Consider the following 16,371-nt stretch of genomic DNA (forward strand, 5'->3'; position numbering starts at 1 on the left):
AGATGATAATCAAGAGTCTCCTACAAAGAAATAATTAAAGTCTACTTTAATAATTTATTGAATTTTAGATGTAATGTTATTATTTTGAGTTTTAATTATAAGTAAGGTGGTTAGAGATTAAAAAAAATACATACATGAATAAAAACTTTATAAATCATTTTATTTAAAGTCAATTGCTTTAACGATTGTAAATATAAATATAATTTTATATACCACATTCTTCAAGTTTGTAAGCGAATTTGCTATCGTACCAGTTAGCTCATTTGAATATAAAAGTAGCTGATTAAGGTTTCTGAGGTTTGATGGGGAAGGAACCAGGCAAATCTTATTCTCATGCGGGTGAAGTTAAGAGTTTTGTCAGCTTAGCTTACCGATACTATATGGTACTTGTCCGCTGAGCTCGTTCCATATAGACAAAACAGTCTGGGTTACAGATCCTTCAGAAAGATTGATAGCTTTGGATGGTCAGGTGCGCCAGGCCAATGCGGTGGTGCAACACAGAGGCGACGCTCGAGAACCCCAGCAGCAAGCTGCTGTGATGGGTCCTCACCCTTGAAAAATTAATTTAATATCGTGTGGGCCATTGGCCCACGTATCAGATATTAAACTGATAAGAACAGATACTACACTTGATCTTAGCCAAAAGGCCGAGAAAGGTATGCTTAAGGCAGCGCCCATGGGCTTGCTTTTATATGGCTCCTCGTCTTGTGTCTTTGTCGTTTCTTTCGATGTGGGACATACAAAACCAGCCAATATTAAAGACATGCGAGGACCAACCATCGACGAACGCAGTGGCAAGCTCTATCACTCATCTCATCAGATGCGCAACACTAGATGTTTCTCTCTCGGAAGCAGGTTTTATGAATTAAATCTATAAATTAGATGTGGAGTTGAATATAATTTAAGTATATAGGTATGAATAAAAGATTTTTGAATTTTAACATAATTATATTAGCATTATAGCTTCTACAGATCTTTTTATCTTAAAAGATTACTTTTTAATATAGGTAATAATAAAGATATTAATAATATGGACATGGATAAAAAGAGGTAGTGTTTTTCAAGAAATATAAATACTTTCATCTAAAAAAATCAAATATAATATAAGATAAAGTCCTCCATAAAAAGATAATTAAATTCTAATTTAATTATTTGGGATTTTGATATAATGTTACTATTTTATGTTTTAATTATATGTAAAGTGACTAAAAAAAACAGAGATGAATAAAAAATTTATAAATCATTTTATTTTGAAGTCAATTGTAAAAATAAGTGTCATAGCATTTTTAATTATCTAGTATTATTTTAAATTTGTGAAAAACATTTTTTTTTGATCGGATAGGGTTCAAGCTTTTTTTTTTTAATGGGTAGGTTTGAGATTGGCTTAAGGGGTGCTTGGGAGCACGGTAGTTGTTACTTTTCAAAGTATTTTTTATTTGAAAACATATTAAAATAAATTTTTTTAAAAAAAATAAATTATTTTTGACATCAGCATATTAAAATAATCTGAAAACACCAAAAAATTTTAATTTGAAGCAAATAAACTTTTTTTAATTTTTTTCAAAAATACTTTTAAAACACAAAAACAAACAGGCTTTTAATAAACAAAGTACCCATCTTTTGCCATTTAATCAATCAAACCATATGACACAATCAAGGGGTTTATTTTGTGTCATTTTTTATTAAGTGTGTTTGATATTATACTACAAGATATTTTTAAATTTAAAATATATTAAGATAATGTTTTTGTATATTTTTTTATTTTTGTTATTAATACATTAAAACCTTCCAAATTTTTTTTAAAAAATATCAATTTATTTTGTTTTTCAAACAAAAATTAATTTAAAAGGAAAAAACAAACACTCACTAAGCTTATCACTCCAACAACAAATTTATATTTTTCCTTTTTGTTTATAACTTTTGCTATTGTTCAGGTTTGAGTTTTTAAGTTTATCCATTAATGGCTTTGCATGTTGTATTTTAATTTCTAATTCCCTACGTGAGAGCAATTCTTTCACTCAAATAGAGAAATGTAAGTTTTAGAGCGTAACGTGGCAATAACAGGATTCATGACAGTATTGGAAACATTCGTCTATAATGTTTTCAAAAACACAGAAACAAAAGAGCGAATTTTGAAAGCAGGAGAAGATGCGGGAGAGAATGACAGGTTGAGGACCACATCTATCCACCATGCTTAGCTACAAGACTAGCAATTTTATTCGTGTTATGTTAGGAGTTAGAATTTTTTTTTAATTTTAAAAAATATTAAAAATATGAATTTTTTTTTGTAATATCATTAAATTTAATTTTGGAGTTTGATCTTGAAATATGTGAACTTGATTCTTTGTTTAACTCGAGTTTTAAATTAAACCGTATAAGAGTTGATCCGAAATAAATTATTTAATTTAATAGGTTCAAAGACGACTTGGATAACCGGTAAAAACATGACAACTTTTAAACAAAACCTTAAGATGATTTTTTAAAAAATATTGAAACAATGTCAGATTGGATCGACTTCGGTCACTCTGTGACCCGAGTCATGAACTTCAATTAGTTTAATAACTTTGTTGTTTTTGTAAATTATTTTTATTTAATCTTATAATAAAATTAGATCCTTACAAAATCGAGCACCGTCTTAAAAAAAAAGTCTATTTGAGATCGCGATAATCCTATAGAAAGTAAAAAAAATAAATCATGAATTTCATTTCTCAACCAATCCAATATTAAAAGAGAATAAAATAAAAAAACAATTAGAAAAATTAAAGAACCAAAAACTAAAAAATAAGCATATTTGTAATGGACTCCATTGGGATTAATAATTTTTTTTTGTAAATTATTTTTTATTTAATTATATGATAACAAAAATAGACGATTGAAAAATCGAGCATCAAACCAATACTAAGATCCTTTTTAAGACTATGATAACCTCATAAAAAGAAAAATGAAATAAATGAAACTCAATTTTCAATCAACAAAAAATCAAATGAGGAAATCAAGAAAAAGTAATTTAAAAACAAAAATTTAACTTGTAAACCTGTGAACAAGCTCATAGACTTTCTAAAATTTAATAACATGTTTTTTTTTTCTGAAACTATTTTTTTTAACTATAAAATAAAAAAATATATGATCATATAATTAAGTTTAATTAGTAAAAAGAACCGCTAAACCCACAAATTGAAAAAACCAAGGTTACCTCGTCAAACTTGCAAATCGAGTTATTGATTCCATAAAGTTTAATAACTTATTATTTTTTTAATTTAACTAATTGTTTTTTAAAAAATAGACCATACCGTGATTCTAGAATATTTTTCGGATACTAAGATATTTTTTTGATATTGCGATAACCATATAAAAGGCAAGTTAAAATAAATTATCAATTCTAAATTCCTATAAATATATTATACAAGGACTAAATTAAAAAAATCAATAACAAAAATATAAAAGTCAAAATGCAAAATAAAATAAAATAATCCAAACAATACTATAAATTACTGCTGTAATTCATGGTGCTATTAGGTGTGAGAAAACAATGTTTACTTTGTACCTTTTAGCTTTATATTTAATATTTAATTTAATCAATTTAATAGATAGATGATGTGATGTAATTTTTGATTTAATCTTTAGATCTGTGACAAAAAAGAATTTTAATAATATTATTTTAAAAGTTATTTAAAACTTAATTCGACTTGAATTAACATTCCATACTTACAACACAGACCTTAAAGTTGAATCAACCCCAAATTAGATGTTGTAACTAAGCTTTAAAATCTTGAAAAATTAATTAACAGCCACCGAGTGAAGGAATAAAATACGGTGCTCACTGCGTAGCGAAAGAGACGGCCTTGAGTACAAAGCACAAACGTGAGGGCCTATCATAAAGTCCCTTTTTTTTCCTTCAACTTTTCCTTTTTCTGCTTTTGTTTTTAATCCACTATTACTGAAAATTTAAAAGGCGTGGTTTTTTACTATAAATATACCATAGTGATTACTTTCACATTTTATTATAGATTTATTTTTTAAAAAACAATTTGAACCCCTTTTTTTTTTCAGCGTGAGTGCAATTATTTTGGGCTAAATTGAAGGACAGCTTAATTAAACTCAAAATAAAATTAAAAAATAGGTGGTTAAAGTAGAAAAGATGCTATAAATGAGTGATATTTTTAAAATTCATACAAAAAGTTTAATCTTTAAACTTTACAAATTAAACATATTCAGTCTCTCAATGTTTTTTCAATTCAATCTTGATAAAATAATTTATTTTTATTATCTTTTAGTTTTTAATTTAAGAGAAAAGAGAGAGATTGCTAAATTAGAAAGAGAAAATTTATGTTGCACTGATTTTAACCGTCAAAATTATCGATTTTTGTGTTAAATTATTCTATTTGATGAGTAGAGTTCGACTTAGGTGTTTTTGTGCCTTGAAATTTCCTACAAAATCATGTATGAGTCCGGGAAGATATTTTATTTCGGGTTGATTTTACTTTTTTGTGTAGTTTTTTAAGGCCATTTCTAGCCTATTGTTTTCTTTTTATCCTTTTTAAAAGAAAATGTATGTATTTTTTTAAATGATTTTTTTAAATTATATTAAAATTAATACCCCTTCTCTCTAATATCTTGATGTTTGTATTTAGCTTTTTTTTAAAAAAAAATTGTGGTTGTTTTTTTTAATTATTTTATTTGTATTTAGTTTCTGAAGAGATCATTCTAATATATCTATATTTTTTTATGTTTTATATAATTAAAATTTATTTTCAAAAATAATTTTTATTTTATTTTTGGAAGGTATTTCTTACAAGTGTAACCTTACGAGATAATTTGTTCTCTTTAGTTTTATTTAATCAATTTTAAGTGTCAATTTTTGTTACTATTTGATTAAATAAAATTTTAATTTTAATAAATAAAGTCATTTAACACAATCAAGTAAATGGATTATGTTGCAATAACAAATATCTTGATCTATATTCACCCCTCGACTTTTTTATATATGTATTTGGTTATTGTTAATGACCTTATTATTTATTTATCGATATAGATAATTTTTAATTTATTTAATTAAATACATACATAATATTTTTAATTTATATTTGATATTCTTATATGAAAGAAATGTTGAAAAAGCCTACATGTTTAATTTTTTTGTTAAAAAAAATATTCAGTTCGCAATTAAGCGCGAGTCAAATGGCTAGTAACATATCTAAAACCTGTTATTGTACACAACATGATTTTTTCATATAAGATATGTGATAACAAAAATCTAATTAAATCAATATTTTTATTCCTAATAAATTTATTTAAAGGACCTAAAATGAAATCAGTAATTATTGTATTCTAACCCTAGTTTCTTCTAAATCTTGAAAATTATTTCGGAATGACTGTTTTCTTTGATTAATATATATTTTTAAATTGTGTTAATTATTAAAAATTACAATAAAGTATTAAATATTAAAAGATTATAACCTAGGAAATAAATTGAATCAAGTTTATATTTCTTTTAAAATTCATATTAATTGTATAGAAATAAAAGTAAAGTCAGATATTAAGTATGAATGTTAAAACCTCACATAAATTGAGTTGAATCTTTTATTTTATTTAATATATGTTGTAATCAAAACAAAATCAACAACACATAAAATCATTATAACCAGGTACAAATCTTTTAAAAATAAATAGATGATTCGTATGGCAGTACATCTCTGAGATGACATTTATGTTCTCCAATGAAGGTGGAATGTTCCCTGTTAAGAGATTTTTGTCTGGTGTAAAGACCAGTCAGAAAGATCCATTTGTACCATATTCTTCAAGTTTGTAAGCGAATTTGCTATCGTACCAGTTAGCTCATTTGAATATAGAAGTAGCTGATTAAGCATTCAACACCAAGAATATCCGGAGGCCAGTTGAGAAGGTTTCTGAGGTTTGATGGGAAGGAACCAGGCAAATCTTCTTCTCATGCGGGTGAAGTAAGAGTTTTGTCAGCTTACCGATACTATCTGGTACTAGTCCGCTGAGCTCTTTCCATATAGACAAAACAGTCCGGGGTCAAAGATCCTTCAGAAAGATTGATAGCTTCAGAAGGTGAAGTGAACAAGAAGAAGAAAGGGTTGTAAACAATTCGTTTGAAGGGAGACCAGAACACTTGATTTAGATAGAGGGTGCGCCTGGCCTATGCAGTAGTGCAACACAGAGGCGACGCTCGAGAACCCCAGCAGCAAGCTGCTGTTATGGGTCCTCACCCTTGAAAAATTAATTTAATATCGTGTGGGCCATTGGCCCACGTATCAGATATTAAACTGATAAGAACAGATACTACACTTGATCTTAGCCAAAAGGCCGAGAAAGGTATGCTTAAATCAGTGCCCATGGGCTTGGTTTTATATGGCTCCTCGTCTTGTATTTGTATTTTCTTTCGATGTGGTACAAACAAAACCAGCCAATATTAAAGACGTGCTAGGACCATCCATCGACGAACGCGCACGAGCTAGAGACAGCGGGCAAGCTTCCTCAACAACTCTTCTCCAATTCTCTAGTCTTGATCAAGAACCTCGCTCTCTCTCTCTCTCTCTCCATGTCCTCCTCTCTCTACCTATCTCACCCAATTCAAGGTTCTGCTTGTTCTCTTCGTACATTTTAGTTTCACTTCATTAATTTTCCAACTAAAACTCAAGGGCTGGTTCTTAATGTTTCCTCAGTATATTAAACTAAGAGTTCCTGTTTAAGTACTGCAACTCAAAATCACCCCCTGGCACCATCATTAATCTCATCAGATGTGCAACACAAGTTAGTAACCACACGGTGATATGGTATTTCGACAGTGGCATTAGAAGTTTCTCTCTCGGAAACAGGTTTTCCTGACTTCCAAGTTACTAGAACACGGTTATTCTCTTGCACTCGAAAATCTCCATGTTTTAGGCATAAAAAAATTGCTATACTTGTTTGTGGTCATCAAGTTCTAACCTCTGCTAGCGATTTGGAATTTCAAGAAGGATCTTACAATCATCAGCTTTCTTTAATAGTGTCCAGGGTTTGGGGCTGAATTTGGACACTGTTGACCAATATCATCGTGTACCTTATGCTCTTCTATCAACCGGCATTGCTAAAATCCTTGCAACTATTCATCAAAATGTTGACAGTTCCGTTCAGAGCGAACATGTCTTGGTTGTTTACCACTGATCAGTTCGTGCGAGTTTTGAAGCCCTTTTAACTGCCTCACCAAATGAACAGAAAGGGATCGGTTTATATTCTATGGTGGTATTTAAGACAATATCCGCCTGGTGTACCTTGTGAGTTGTGACTCCTTTTGTTTTCTTTACCTTACTTACGGGCTTGTAAATTAGTTCCACAATTCACTGGTTGTCAATACACTGCCTCGTATGCAAGTAGAAAAGAATACAATGATAACTGATTATCCAGCCTGCTGGGGATTTGATAACTTGTTTTTCAATTTACTAGAATTTATGCACATATATTTGATGTCTTGAAATCGAAATTATGCATGTATATATATGTATGTATATATATTCAAGCTCTAAGATATCAGTACTGTAATTTTTGTGATGATGCGATGTATACAGAGATTGCCATGCCCGACTTACCCATAGTTTATCCATGTTCTCTTGCAACAGTGATGACAGCACGTGGGGACTCAATCACTGAAAACAAACCTGAGCTAAGCAGGAGTGATTGTACATGTTTAGTATCACAAAGCTAGCCGGACAGATGCATGCATGGTCATCTTTGATAATGTCTGCAAGGGCAACGCAAACTGCAATCTATTAAATGAAACACAGATCTATTTTGCTTGGAAGGCGAGCCCTGCATCAATCAGTGGGGACTTTCAGAACTTCCAAGCTACAAATTCAAATTAAAAAACTGAACCCGGAGCTTTCTCCGTGTTACCTACAAGCTAACTCCAAGTTCTCAATTACCTTTGCAATGTCTTTGTTGCTTGTTTTCTGACTGCACTATCACCAGCTCAAAAAAATTACAAGAAAAAAAAAACCCTCCTAATAGAATAATGACAGAAAAATAAAACCCATTCCAAATAATTGAAATCTACGAACAAATTTCATTGGTAGAAATCATCATCATCCACCTACCAGTCAGAGTATGAGAAAGAACATTCACATATTGTGCTGGGTGTCAAAGTAAATGGAGATATAGGGAGGCAGTGTGAATTTATACACTTGCTAATCAAATTCTTCTATTATGTGTGTGTATGCGAGCTAGTTTTCTTTCTCCACTTAGAAAGAAGTGTACGAGTTCCAAAATAAAAGCACTGTGGAATAGGATACACTAGTAGCAACCACAAGAGCCTTCGGTGATTCTTCTCAGTACGACTGTTCTAACCTCCGACGATTCCTCTTCCTATCAGGAGTTGCATGTACCTGTGCTTTCATTCCATATGTCTTTAGCTGAAAATTTTCAAAAGCCTCAGAAACTGTTTTCACCTGTATAATGATGCCCATGCATTGATTTATCAAAACAAAGCAATTCAAAGTTAATTAATTATTTAAAAACATTATTATGTTTGTTACAAACCAGATCGGGGTTCTTAGAATACACCCTCACAATCCTATCTTCACAAAAAGCTGGCAACAAATGACTGATGCGATAATCATGTATCGGGAATTTCTCATTGCTCTCAAAGTCCTGATAGCAAGGAAAGCTGTTAAAAAACCTTAAAACAGAAACATATTCTTTTAAGAAACTGTAACATTAAACAGTTAGAAACACTAAGCTATAGCTTAAGAAGGAGACTCCAGCCTTAAGGTTGAATAGGTATTGGAACCCAATGATCCTCTACATAACAAATTTAGTCGAGGAAAAAAAACATAGCCAAATTCCATATTTTTTACAACAATTTTTTCATCAGCCCCTTGGAGTGTCTGTTGTAACGTAACATAAATTCAATAGTATAATTCAACAAGGATGTTACAACAAGCAACGTCAAAAGATTTTGAGATACGAATCCTTGATTAGATTCAAGCCTGTAATTTATGAAAACAACAGAAAGTAAACTACAGCATATATTTACTAGAGTTCTACTGTCCTCTGCTACATATTTGACAATGCAGACTATGGATAATATTGAGATTTATACTAATCTTAGTCATGTAAGAAAGAAAAATGCTAGGAAAAATACTTTAAATTAAGCACATTGGAATTGAACTTTGTACCTGGAAAAAATTTATGCTGAATGTTGAAACACATGCATAAACAAAAGACCAGAGTCATTTAAAGTTGCAGAAGCTGACCCATTAAAGAACAACAAAACAAGGAACGATTCCAACATAATCATAATTTGACTCTTTTCCTGCTTACTTTTTGAGAGGGTTACTTCTACCCCGTGTCAAATTGATCTTCACATTGCAGACAACAACATCTTCTTCTTTTAGTGTAATGTCACCATTTCCCTGAATGAAAAATCACTTTCAATTAAAATTTTCTAGTGCGCTGTAGAAAGAAAAGACTAACATAGAACATATGTTTTTTTTTTGTGTAATCTATTATAAACCTGGGAACAAACAATGTCCTGTGGAGTGATGTCTTTGAAGTGCTCTAGCTTGTCCTTCGGAACAGAAAACTCATTGCAGAACTGAAAAATATAACAAATTGTAATAGTGTGTTAACAAGCAGGAACATAGGTTTCCTTTGAGTCAAAATAACTCAAAACAAGAATAGATCATGCTCCTAGATCACAAAAAATTAGGCCATCAAACCTGTCCCGATAATAAATTAGGATACCTGGTATAGGTCTCTTCTCCTAATGCGCAGGATTAAATCTCTAGCTTCCTTCAGCTCCTGATCATGAGAAATTTCAATGGTTTTCAATATTGAATCATCTATCTGCAAAATTTAGATGGATAGCATTAGTCCCGTGAACATTAAAATCAAAGCATCAACAACAAGTTCAATTAATGTTTTAAGCCCAAAAACCTTCCAGAATTCAGCTGGGTCCTGAATTTTTGATGAAATTTGAAGGTAACCATCCGCTTTTATCAAGGATTCAACAAACATCATTTCTATAGCCTGAAAAAGAAAAGTCAAATACATTGCATTTCCCCATTTGATAAAGATTCAACTAAACAAAGCATTTGTTTCCAGAAAATAATTCCAAATATATAGGCACCTTTACTTTTGCATGTGTATAGACCGTTCGATGCAGATCAGCACGAGAGGAAAATAACTTATAGATTGTAAGATCTGACAAAAACATCAAGAATTAATTAAAGAATACAATGATTACCAGCAAAACTGGAAACAGAATTACAACATATACTAACAATCCTTGTCACGGTAACATATCTCATCACCCATAACTCGCATGCTATCCATTAACCTGTAGGTTAAAAAGAATGCTTATTGAATAGCACTAGTTTAGACGGTAAGAATACACAAGTATAATAACTAACTAACCAAGTAAAGGCTAAAGCATGGATGGAAATGTCATGTGAGTTGACTTGAAAAGAAGGCTACCTAAACAACTTGTTTGATCATACCTAAAAATAAAAGCATGCATACCGTTCAATCTGAAAACTGCAGCCCAGTCCACAAGCCCGGGAGTCACGCACAATGTAATCAAACCTAGCAGATAATTTTTTTTTGTCAAAACCATGTGCAGTGAAAGTAACCCCAAATAAGGAGATTGGAGACTCGTAAGGATAAGAATATAGAGAGAGATCAACTAACTTGTCAACATCTATACCATTCCGACCATTTGCAACAATATCATATAGGAAATGCTTTTCATTCACACTCTACATGTAAGAGAACGTAGAAAATTAGCCAATGATTAAATTAGATACGTAAGGAATTGAAATGAGGGTTGCTAACCACAGATAGAGTCTTGGACTGTCAGATGGCTTACTTTATGAGAAACATGTTCTGTGCTTGCAATGACCATTTCCTGTAAAAGAGGACAAAGATGCATAAGGGATCCATGTATTAGCAATTGTTTTTTTTTAAATCAGTGTACATGTATCTGTTTTTCTTTAAGTAGATAAAAGAACCTCAGTGAAACAACAAAAAGAGATGTTATTGATGGTGAGTTTAAAATTGACATAATCACGTGTTCAATGAAAAACTTGAACCAAGAAAGGAAAAAAGAAAATCCAGCAGAAGAAAGGAAAAGTAATTCTGTCAAGATATAACCTTTGCTTTCTTTAGGCATTCAGCATCAATATCAATATGGTGGAAATCGACAATGTGGTCTATCATTCTCACAGACATGTCCTCATGACACCTGGAAAATATTTAAAACAATAACTCAACTATTGGATCAAATCCTCTCATTAGAAGCAATTACCAGTAATGACTATAGGAAAGGTATACCATTTTCCATAAGATTTATCACAAACCAAAAAATACTGTTTTCATCAATGTAACTCATAATGTTCGGCAATAATCAAATGAAGGTATTGCAAATGCACCTAACTGGGAGAACAATGGCATATCATCCACCCATATTGTTAAATAAAACATGATTTCGCTGTGCAAAATAAATTCTTCAGATGGTAGAAAGATGCATTTTCTGAAATCAACATTTACTAATTAACTAGGTTGTGTTGTGTTAGTACAGCATATAGAAAGGAAGGAACAAAGGAAACATTTACATCATTCCTACAGGAAAAAACTGAATGGAATCTGCATAGAAATACTGAAATCAGCTATATTCTTAGCCTCTGGAATCACATGGTTAATCTTTTTCAGTCCATTATTCTCAGCACTCACAACCAGAATAGGTAACAAACAACATTATTAGAATACAACACTTAAAACAGTTAGAAAAAAAATTATGCTTTTAACATCATGAAATTGGTCAACAAACACATCAACCATCTGCATCTATGATCAATGAATACAAATAAGTTGTGACATGGTATTAAGAAGATATCAATCTCCGCAAAAACAAGCAAATGTAAAAATTTAAGCACAAGAAATTCATGAGTATAATCAGCGTATGGAAATTGTTATTCTAGCATCCTTCTAATCACATTTTAATGGAATGACTTTACCAATGAAAACAGAAAGGTCAAAGAAGTGAAGAATGGTCCTAATTTCTGAGGGAAATCCGAAAGCATTGCCAGAATTACCATTTAATGCCATGAGGAATCTGACGGAGAAACTCGCGCTCAAACATGTGGCTGAATGGCCCATGGCCAACATCATGCAGCAGTCCTATATAAATCAGGAAGAGATTAGATACACAAACACGAAAAGCAACCATAAGTAAAGCCATTTTAATGATGCACAATTCATTACCAGCAAGTTTCACTGTTTGTATATCCAAGTTATCGATACCGAGCTCTGAACCCTACAAATATGGGATGTGTGTGAAGGACAATTGCCCATAATTGGAGATCTTGATGAGAATGATGTTCAGAGTGACATTCTTACTTGCTGAGCTTTGATTCTGTGAACTGCTTCACCAGCCAGTGAAAATACACCAAGTGAGTGCTCAAATCGAGAATGCACAGCCCCTGGGTAAACCATGTATGTTAGACCTGCATAAGAGTAAAACTTGTTTAGTAAAAAGAATGAAATCTCTCAGAAATGGAAGTTAGAGATGGTTGTTTCTATACAGAACACTGAAATGGCTTGTTGCAACACTCTTGCTGGTGAACAAGTTATAGCTTACTAGGTCCAGTTTAGTGACTAATTCTTCCAATGATGTAATTGATCAGCCAATTTCTTTCAACTATGGATTCTGACATCACATTTGACCGTTATGGAAATCAGAGTGCTAAAAACAACCAAGATTTCATTAAAAAGAATAATAGTGACCAAAGCAAACAATCAAGTTACTCCATGTTCTTCACTCAGGGACGAACTTGAAATTGTTCAGAACGAAAATTCTATCGTTTTTTCCTGATAAATTGAATTTAACATCGTTGAAGACTATATGTGATAGAAGAGTAGTCAAATAGATTTACTAGAAACGAGTATATAGATATAAGTTAAAAAAAAAAATCTCACTCAAACTAGTATTTCTAGATAAATAAAACATATCTGATTCCAACAAGGATATTCAGCATGAAACTTAAAAGCTACTTTGCAGGCAGGCAGCTAGTTTTTTTTTCCCCCTTCAAAACTATTGAATTAATTAATTGCATGAGAAAATGAAAATTTTCATATATAGGCTTAAATTCTTAGCCGCGGTGTAAAAAGTAGAAACATCAGAGTCACAGGAAAAGATATGCTAATAAAATCAGGTCAAGTAGGCACAGAGGAACATAAATAACACTCACCGAGTTGCTTTAGATCTCGAAGTCTGCATGCACACATATAGTAAAACTTGTGAGCTCGGATGGTGAACGGTTTTGATTCGATTCAATTTAATTATATTTTGACATGAATAAATAAATAAATCAGACTTGCGCTTGCCTCTGGAACTGCTCGGTATCGACAAACTTCAAAGAGAGCTGAAATAAAATAAAATTCAATTCAATTCAGAGAAACATGCAAGCAAACAAACATCAATAATTCAAATTGTAATTATAATTCATCACTAAAAGGAACAAAACGAACGAAACGCCGTTTCCAAAAGAAAAGAAAAGTAGCGCGATTCGGTGACGAAAAGAAATCAAAATTGAATTGAACAATCAGTCAATCTAGGAAAGTCGAATCAAAGAAATTCGGAGAAGAGAAGGAAAGATGTCTAATGATAATACCGGATCCAGATAAATGTTGCCATGGACATTATCGCGAACCTTCTTTGAGAATCGGCGATCCAGGTAACTAACATCATCTTTGCTACAACCTCCCATTCTATTTCTATGCAATGCAGATAAAGTTACTGCTACAGTAGGTCAGTATCAGTGTCAGTATCAGGATCTCTTCTCTTCCCTAGCTAGCTGGCTATGGTTTTGGTTTTTTCCTTTTCTTTTTCTTTCAAAACAAAGAGGGCCCAGAGAGCACTTACCAAGTGTTTGAGAGCTGAGAAAGTGATGAGGAGTGGAGTCGAGAGAATTTGGGAAAGAAGTGGTGGACGCGAAATGATGCCGCCAAAAAACTGAATATATTCGTTTTGCGGGCGCGTGGTTCCACGATCCACTTACGAATATCCATTTTCAAAAAAAAAATAACTGAATATATTCTTTCTTTAGTGCATAGCAGACACTGAATACATTCTTCCTTCAGTGTACAGTAGACTTCAGAGTCTGGAATAAGGAAACAGTGAACACGCTATTATGCTGTTCATATTATTTATTTTTTCGGTAAAATATTTATGTGTCATAAATACATTTTTTAACAAAAGAAATTTAATAGCTTGTGTTATCATTCGTACTAAATAAGTAGGTTTTATATGAGTTATATTAAAAAATAAAGAGGCAATTATATCAAATAAAAAAATATATATACAAAAAAAAACGATCACATTAACATAAAAAAATTGTTTATCCAAAAGCAACAAAATAGGTCATTTGTCGGTTATATTTAATAAATTTATTTATTAAAATTAATTTATAATAAAAATTGACACATACATAGCATTTATTGAATAAATATAAAATAAAAAAAATCTTATGCAAAACTACAATATTAGAAATATGATAAAAAATATTTAATTTATATAAAACATAAAAAAATTACAGATGAATCATGCTAACATCTTAAAAAACTAAACACACCCAATATAATTAAAAACATAATTGGTATTTAAAAAAAGCTAAAAAAACAAAAAAAATAGAGAATATGCATTAATTAAAGAATAAATTTAAAACTTATTTTAAAAAATACATACAAAAACTATTAATGGAAAAAATGAAAATGGAAAATAATGAAAAAAAAACAATACACTATCAACTTAGATTAAAAGATAAAATTGAAAATAAAAAATAACAAAAATAAAGATTAAATTAAAAACAACAATACATAATAAAAAACTTGAACATGTAGAATTTTTCAATATTATTTTTTACATAAGAATCATAAATGTAAATAGAAAAACTTATGCACTCTTCTAATTAAATAAATTACAAACTATTGTGTAGATAAATGACAAAAAATCATTAACGATAAATAAAAATATAATTGAAAAACATAAAAAACAAATATAGATTAAGATATTTAATATCATAACACGGGTCACTTACTTGGTTGTGTTTAATGAATTTATTTATTAAAATTAATTTATAATAAAAATCAACACACACATAAAACTTATTAAATAAAAAAAAATTGTGCAATGTTGTACATACTATAAACACTATAAACAAATAAATGTTTAATCCATATAAAATATATAAAATAATTATAGATGAATTATACTAATTTCATAAAAAATTAAACACATTTGATATAATTAAAAAATAATCACTATATAAAAAAGACTAAAAAAGCAAAAACAATTCAGATTGAAGGGGTAATAACTAAAACATATATAAAAAATATTTTTAATATATATATAAAGATATAAAGATATTAATTAAAAAATTCAAAATTTTATATAAAAAAATGATGTCAGGCATTGATGGGCCATGTAAGCAAGGCCAGGTGTTAGCCCATCAAGTAAAGGGTTGTGCGTGGACCTTTATTCTTTTTCAGTTTAATAGGACATATAACATGTCGCCCGTTTTAATTGTCGAAAAAGAAATTAGACAACGTGTCATTTGGAACTTCTAAAATTCGATCACTGATGTGTCCAAAAAAATATAAAACCAAAAAACCCATTTTGAACCAATATTTTACCCAAAAAATCTAGCAAAGATCCCATAAACTTTGTTAAACCAATTTATAATCTTTAAAAGTGCAAAAAACCACCCCAAGACCTGAAATCAACGTAAAACCAAAATCTTTCAAAACTCATATATATTTTTCTAATTGTTTTCAAGGTAAAAAAAAAACCACATAATCTTAACCGTCCTCGTTATATGAGACTATTTGACATAAAAATTGAATTTTTTGATGGTTAAAATTATTATCAATGATAATTTTTTTTCTCGAAGTTGGGACTTGACAACCCTCTCTTTCTCCTCCACCAAAAAATTACTAAAAATAAAAGAAATAAAATCCAATACCAAAATTTATTTTAAAAAAGTTACAGTAATCAATCACCTAATAGTTAAAAAAAATAGGAGATAGAAATGAACTTTTAAAAAAAAATCTCAAAGCTATCATCTATGTTTTACTTGTATTTTTCACTTCAATGCTTTTTTTTTTCAATTCAACCATTCATTCCAAAAAACATGCAATTGGGTTTAAATCAAAGCTCAAAATGGCCCGATCATGTAAAAAAAAAGTTTGATGATTAAAATAATTTTTTTTAAAAAAATATACTATTATAATTTATGATGAATTATGAAAGGGCAGACAGTAAAGATTGCTAGAATATTTTACCCAAAAGCTTTAGTTTTTGCTAATTCTTTTATTTGG

General features: G+C 30.3%; 1 protein-coding gene and 2 non-coding genes across 4 annotated transcripts; all 3 read right to left on the bottom strand.

Annotated features, from left to right (window-relative positions):
• Positions 1 to 464: 464 nt before the first annotated feature.
• LOC133706117 (U2 spliceosomal RNA) lies at positions 465 to 660 on the bottom strand. Its single transcript, XR_009844461.1, has one exon. It is a non-coding gene; the product is annotated as a U2 spliceosomal RNA (small nuclear RNA).
• A 5,484-nt stretch (positions 661 to 6,144) lies between these two features.
• Positions 6,145 to 6,340, bottom strand: LOC133706102 (U2 spliceosomal RNA). Its single transcript, XR_009844446.1, has one exon. It is a non-coding gene; the product is annotated as a U2 spliceosomal RNA (small nuclear RNA).
• Positions 6,341 to 8,039: 1,699 nt separating this feature from the next.
• On the bottom strand, positions 8,040 to 14,048 carry LOC133704396 (uncharacterized). 2 transcript variants are annotated; one of them, XM_062129204.1, is made up of 20 exons: positions 13,919 to 14,048; positions 13,668 to 13,792; positions 13,381 to 13,418; positions 13,245 to 13,267; positions 12,394 to 12,500; positions 12,259 to 12,310; positions 12,090 to 12,174; positions 11,149 to 11,239; positions 10,865 to 10,903; positions 10,687 to 10,754; positions 10,519 to 10,581; positions 10,281 to 10,336; positions 10,127 to 10,200; positions 9,934 to 10,026; positions 9,742 to 9,843; positions 9,512 to 9,592; positions 9,319 to 9,410; positions 9,174 to 9,189; positions 8,536 to 8,646; positions 8,040 to 8,444 (listed from the first exon to the last, which is right to left on the bottom strand). In XM_062129204.1, exons 2-20 carry the CDS (start codon positions 13,761 to 13,763, stop codon positions 8,325 to 8,327), a joined length of 1,407 nt encoding a protein of 468 aa, XP_061985188.1. In that variant the 5' UTR covers positions 13,764 to 13,792; positions 13,919 to 14,048; the 3' UTR covers positions 8,040 to 8,324. The 2 variants fall into 2 exon arrangements, with proteins under 2 accessions (XP_061985188.1, XP_061985187.1); XM_062129203.1 differs by lacking the exon at positions 9,174 to 9,189 and having other exon boundaries at positions 13,668 to 13,993.
• Positions 14,049 to 16,371: the final 2,323 nt, after the last annotated feature.

The sequence above is a fragment of the Populus nigra genome, chromosome 10, assembly GCF_951802175.1.
Source record: "Populus nigra chromosome 10, ddPopNigr1.1, whole genome shotgun sequence".
Taxonomy (NCBI): domain Eukaryota; kingdom Viridiplantae; phylum Streptophyta; class Magnoliopsida; order Malpighiales; family Salicaceae; genus Populus; species Populus nigra.

What these genes read in the sequence shown, in the direction of transcription:
- LOC133704396 (XM_062129204.1), bottom strand. Translation starts at nt 13,763, where the DNA reads ATGGGAGGTTGTAGCAAAGATGATGTTAGTTACCTGGATCGCCGATTC. An exon ending in ATTCCTCATGGCATTAAATG is followed by an intron (nt 11,240 to 12,089) that starts GTAATTCTGGCA and finishes AATATTTTCCAG; the next exon opens with GTGTCATGAGGACATGTCTG. An exon ending in ACCCAGCTGAATTCTGGAAG is followed by an intron (nt 9,844 to 9,933) that starts GTTTTTGGGCTT and finishes TAAATTTTGCAG; the next exon opens with ATAGATGATTCAATATTGAA.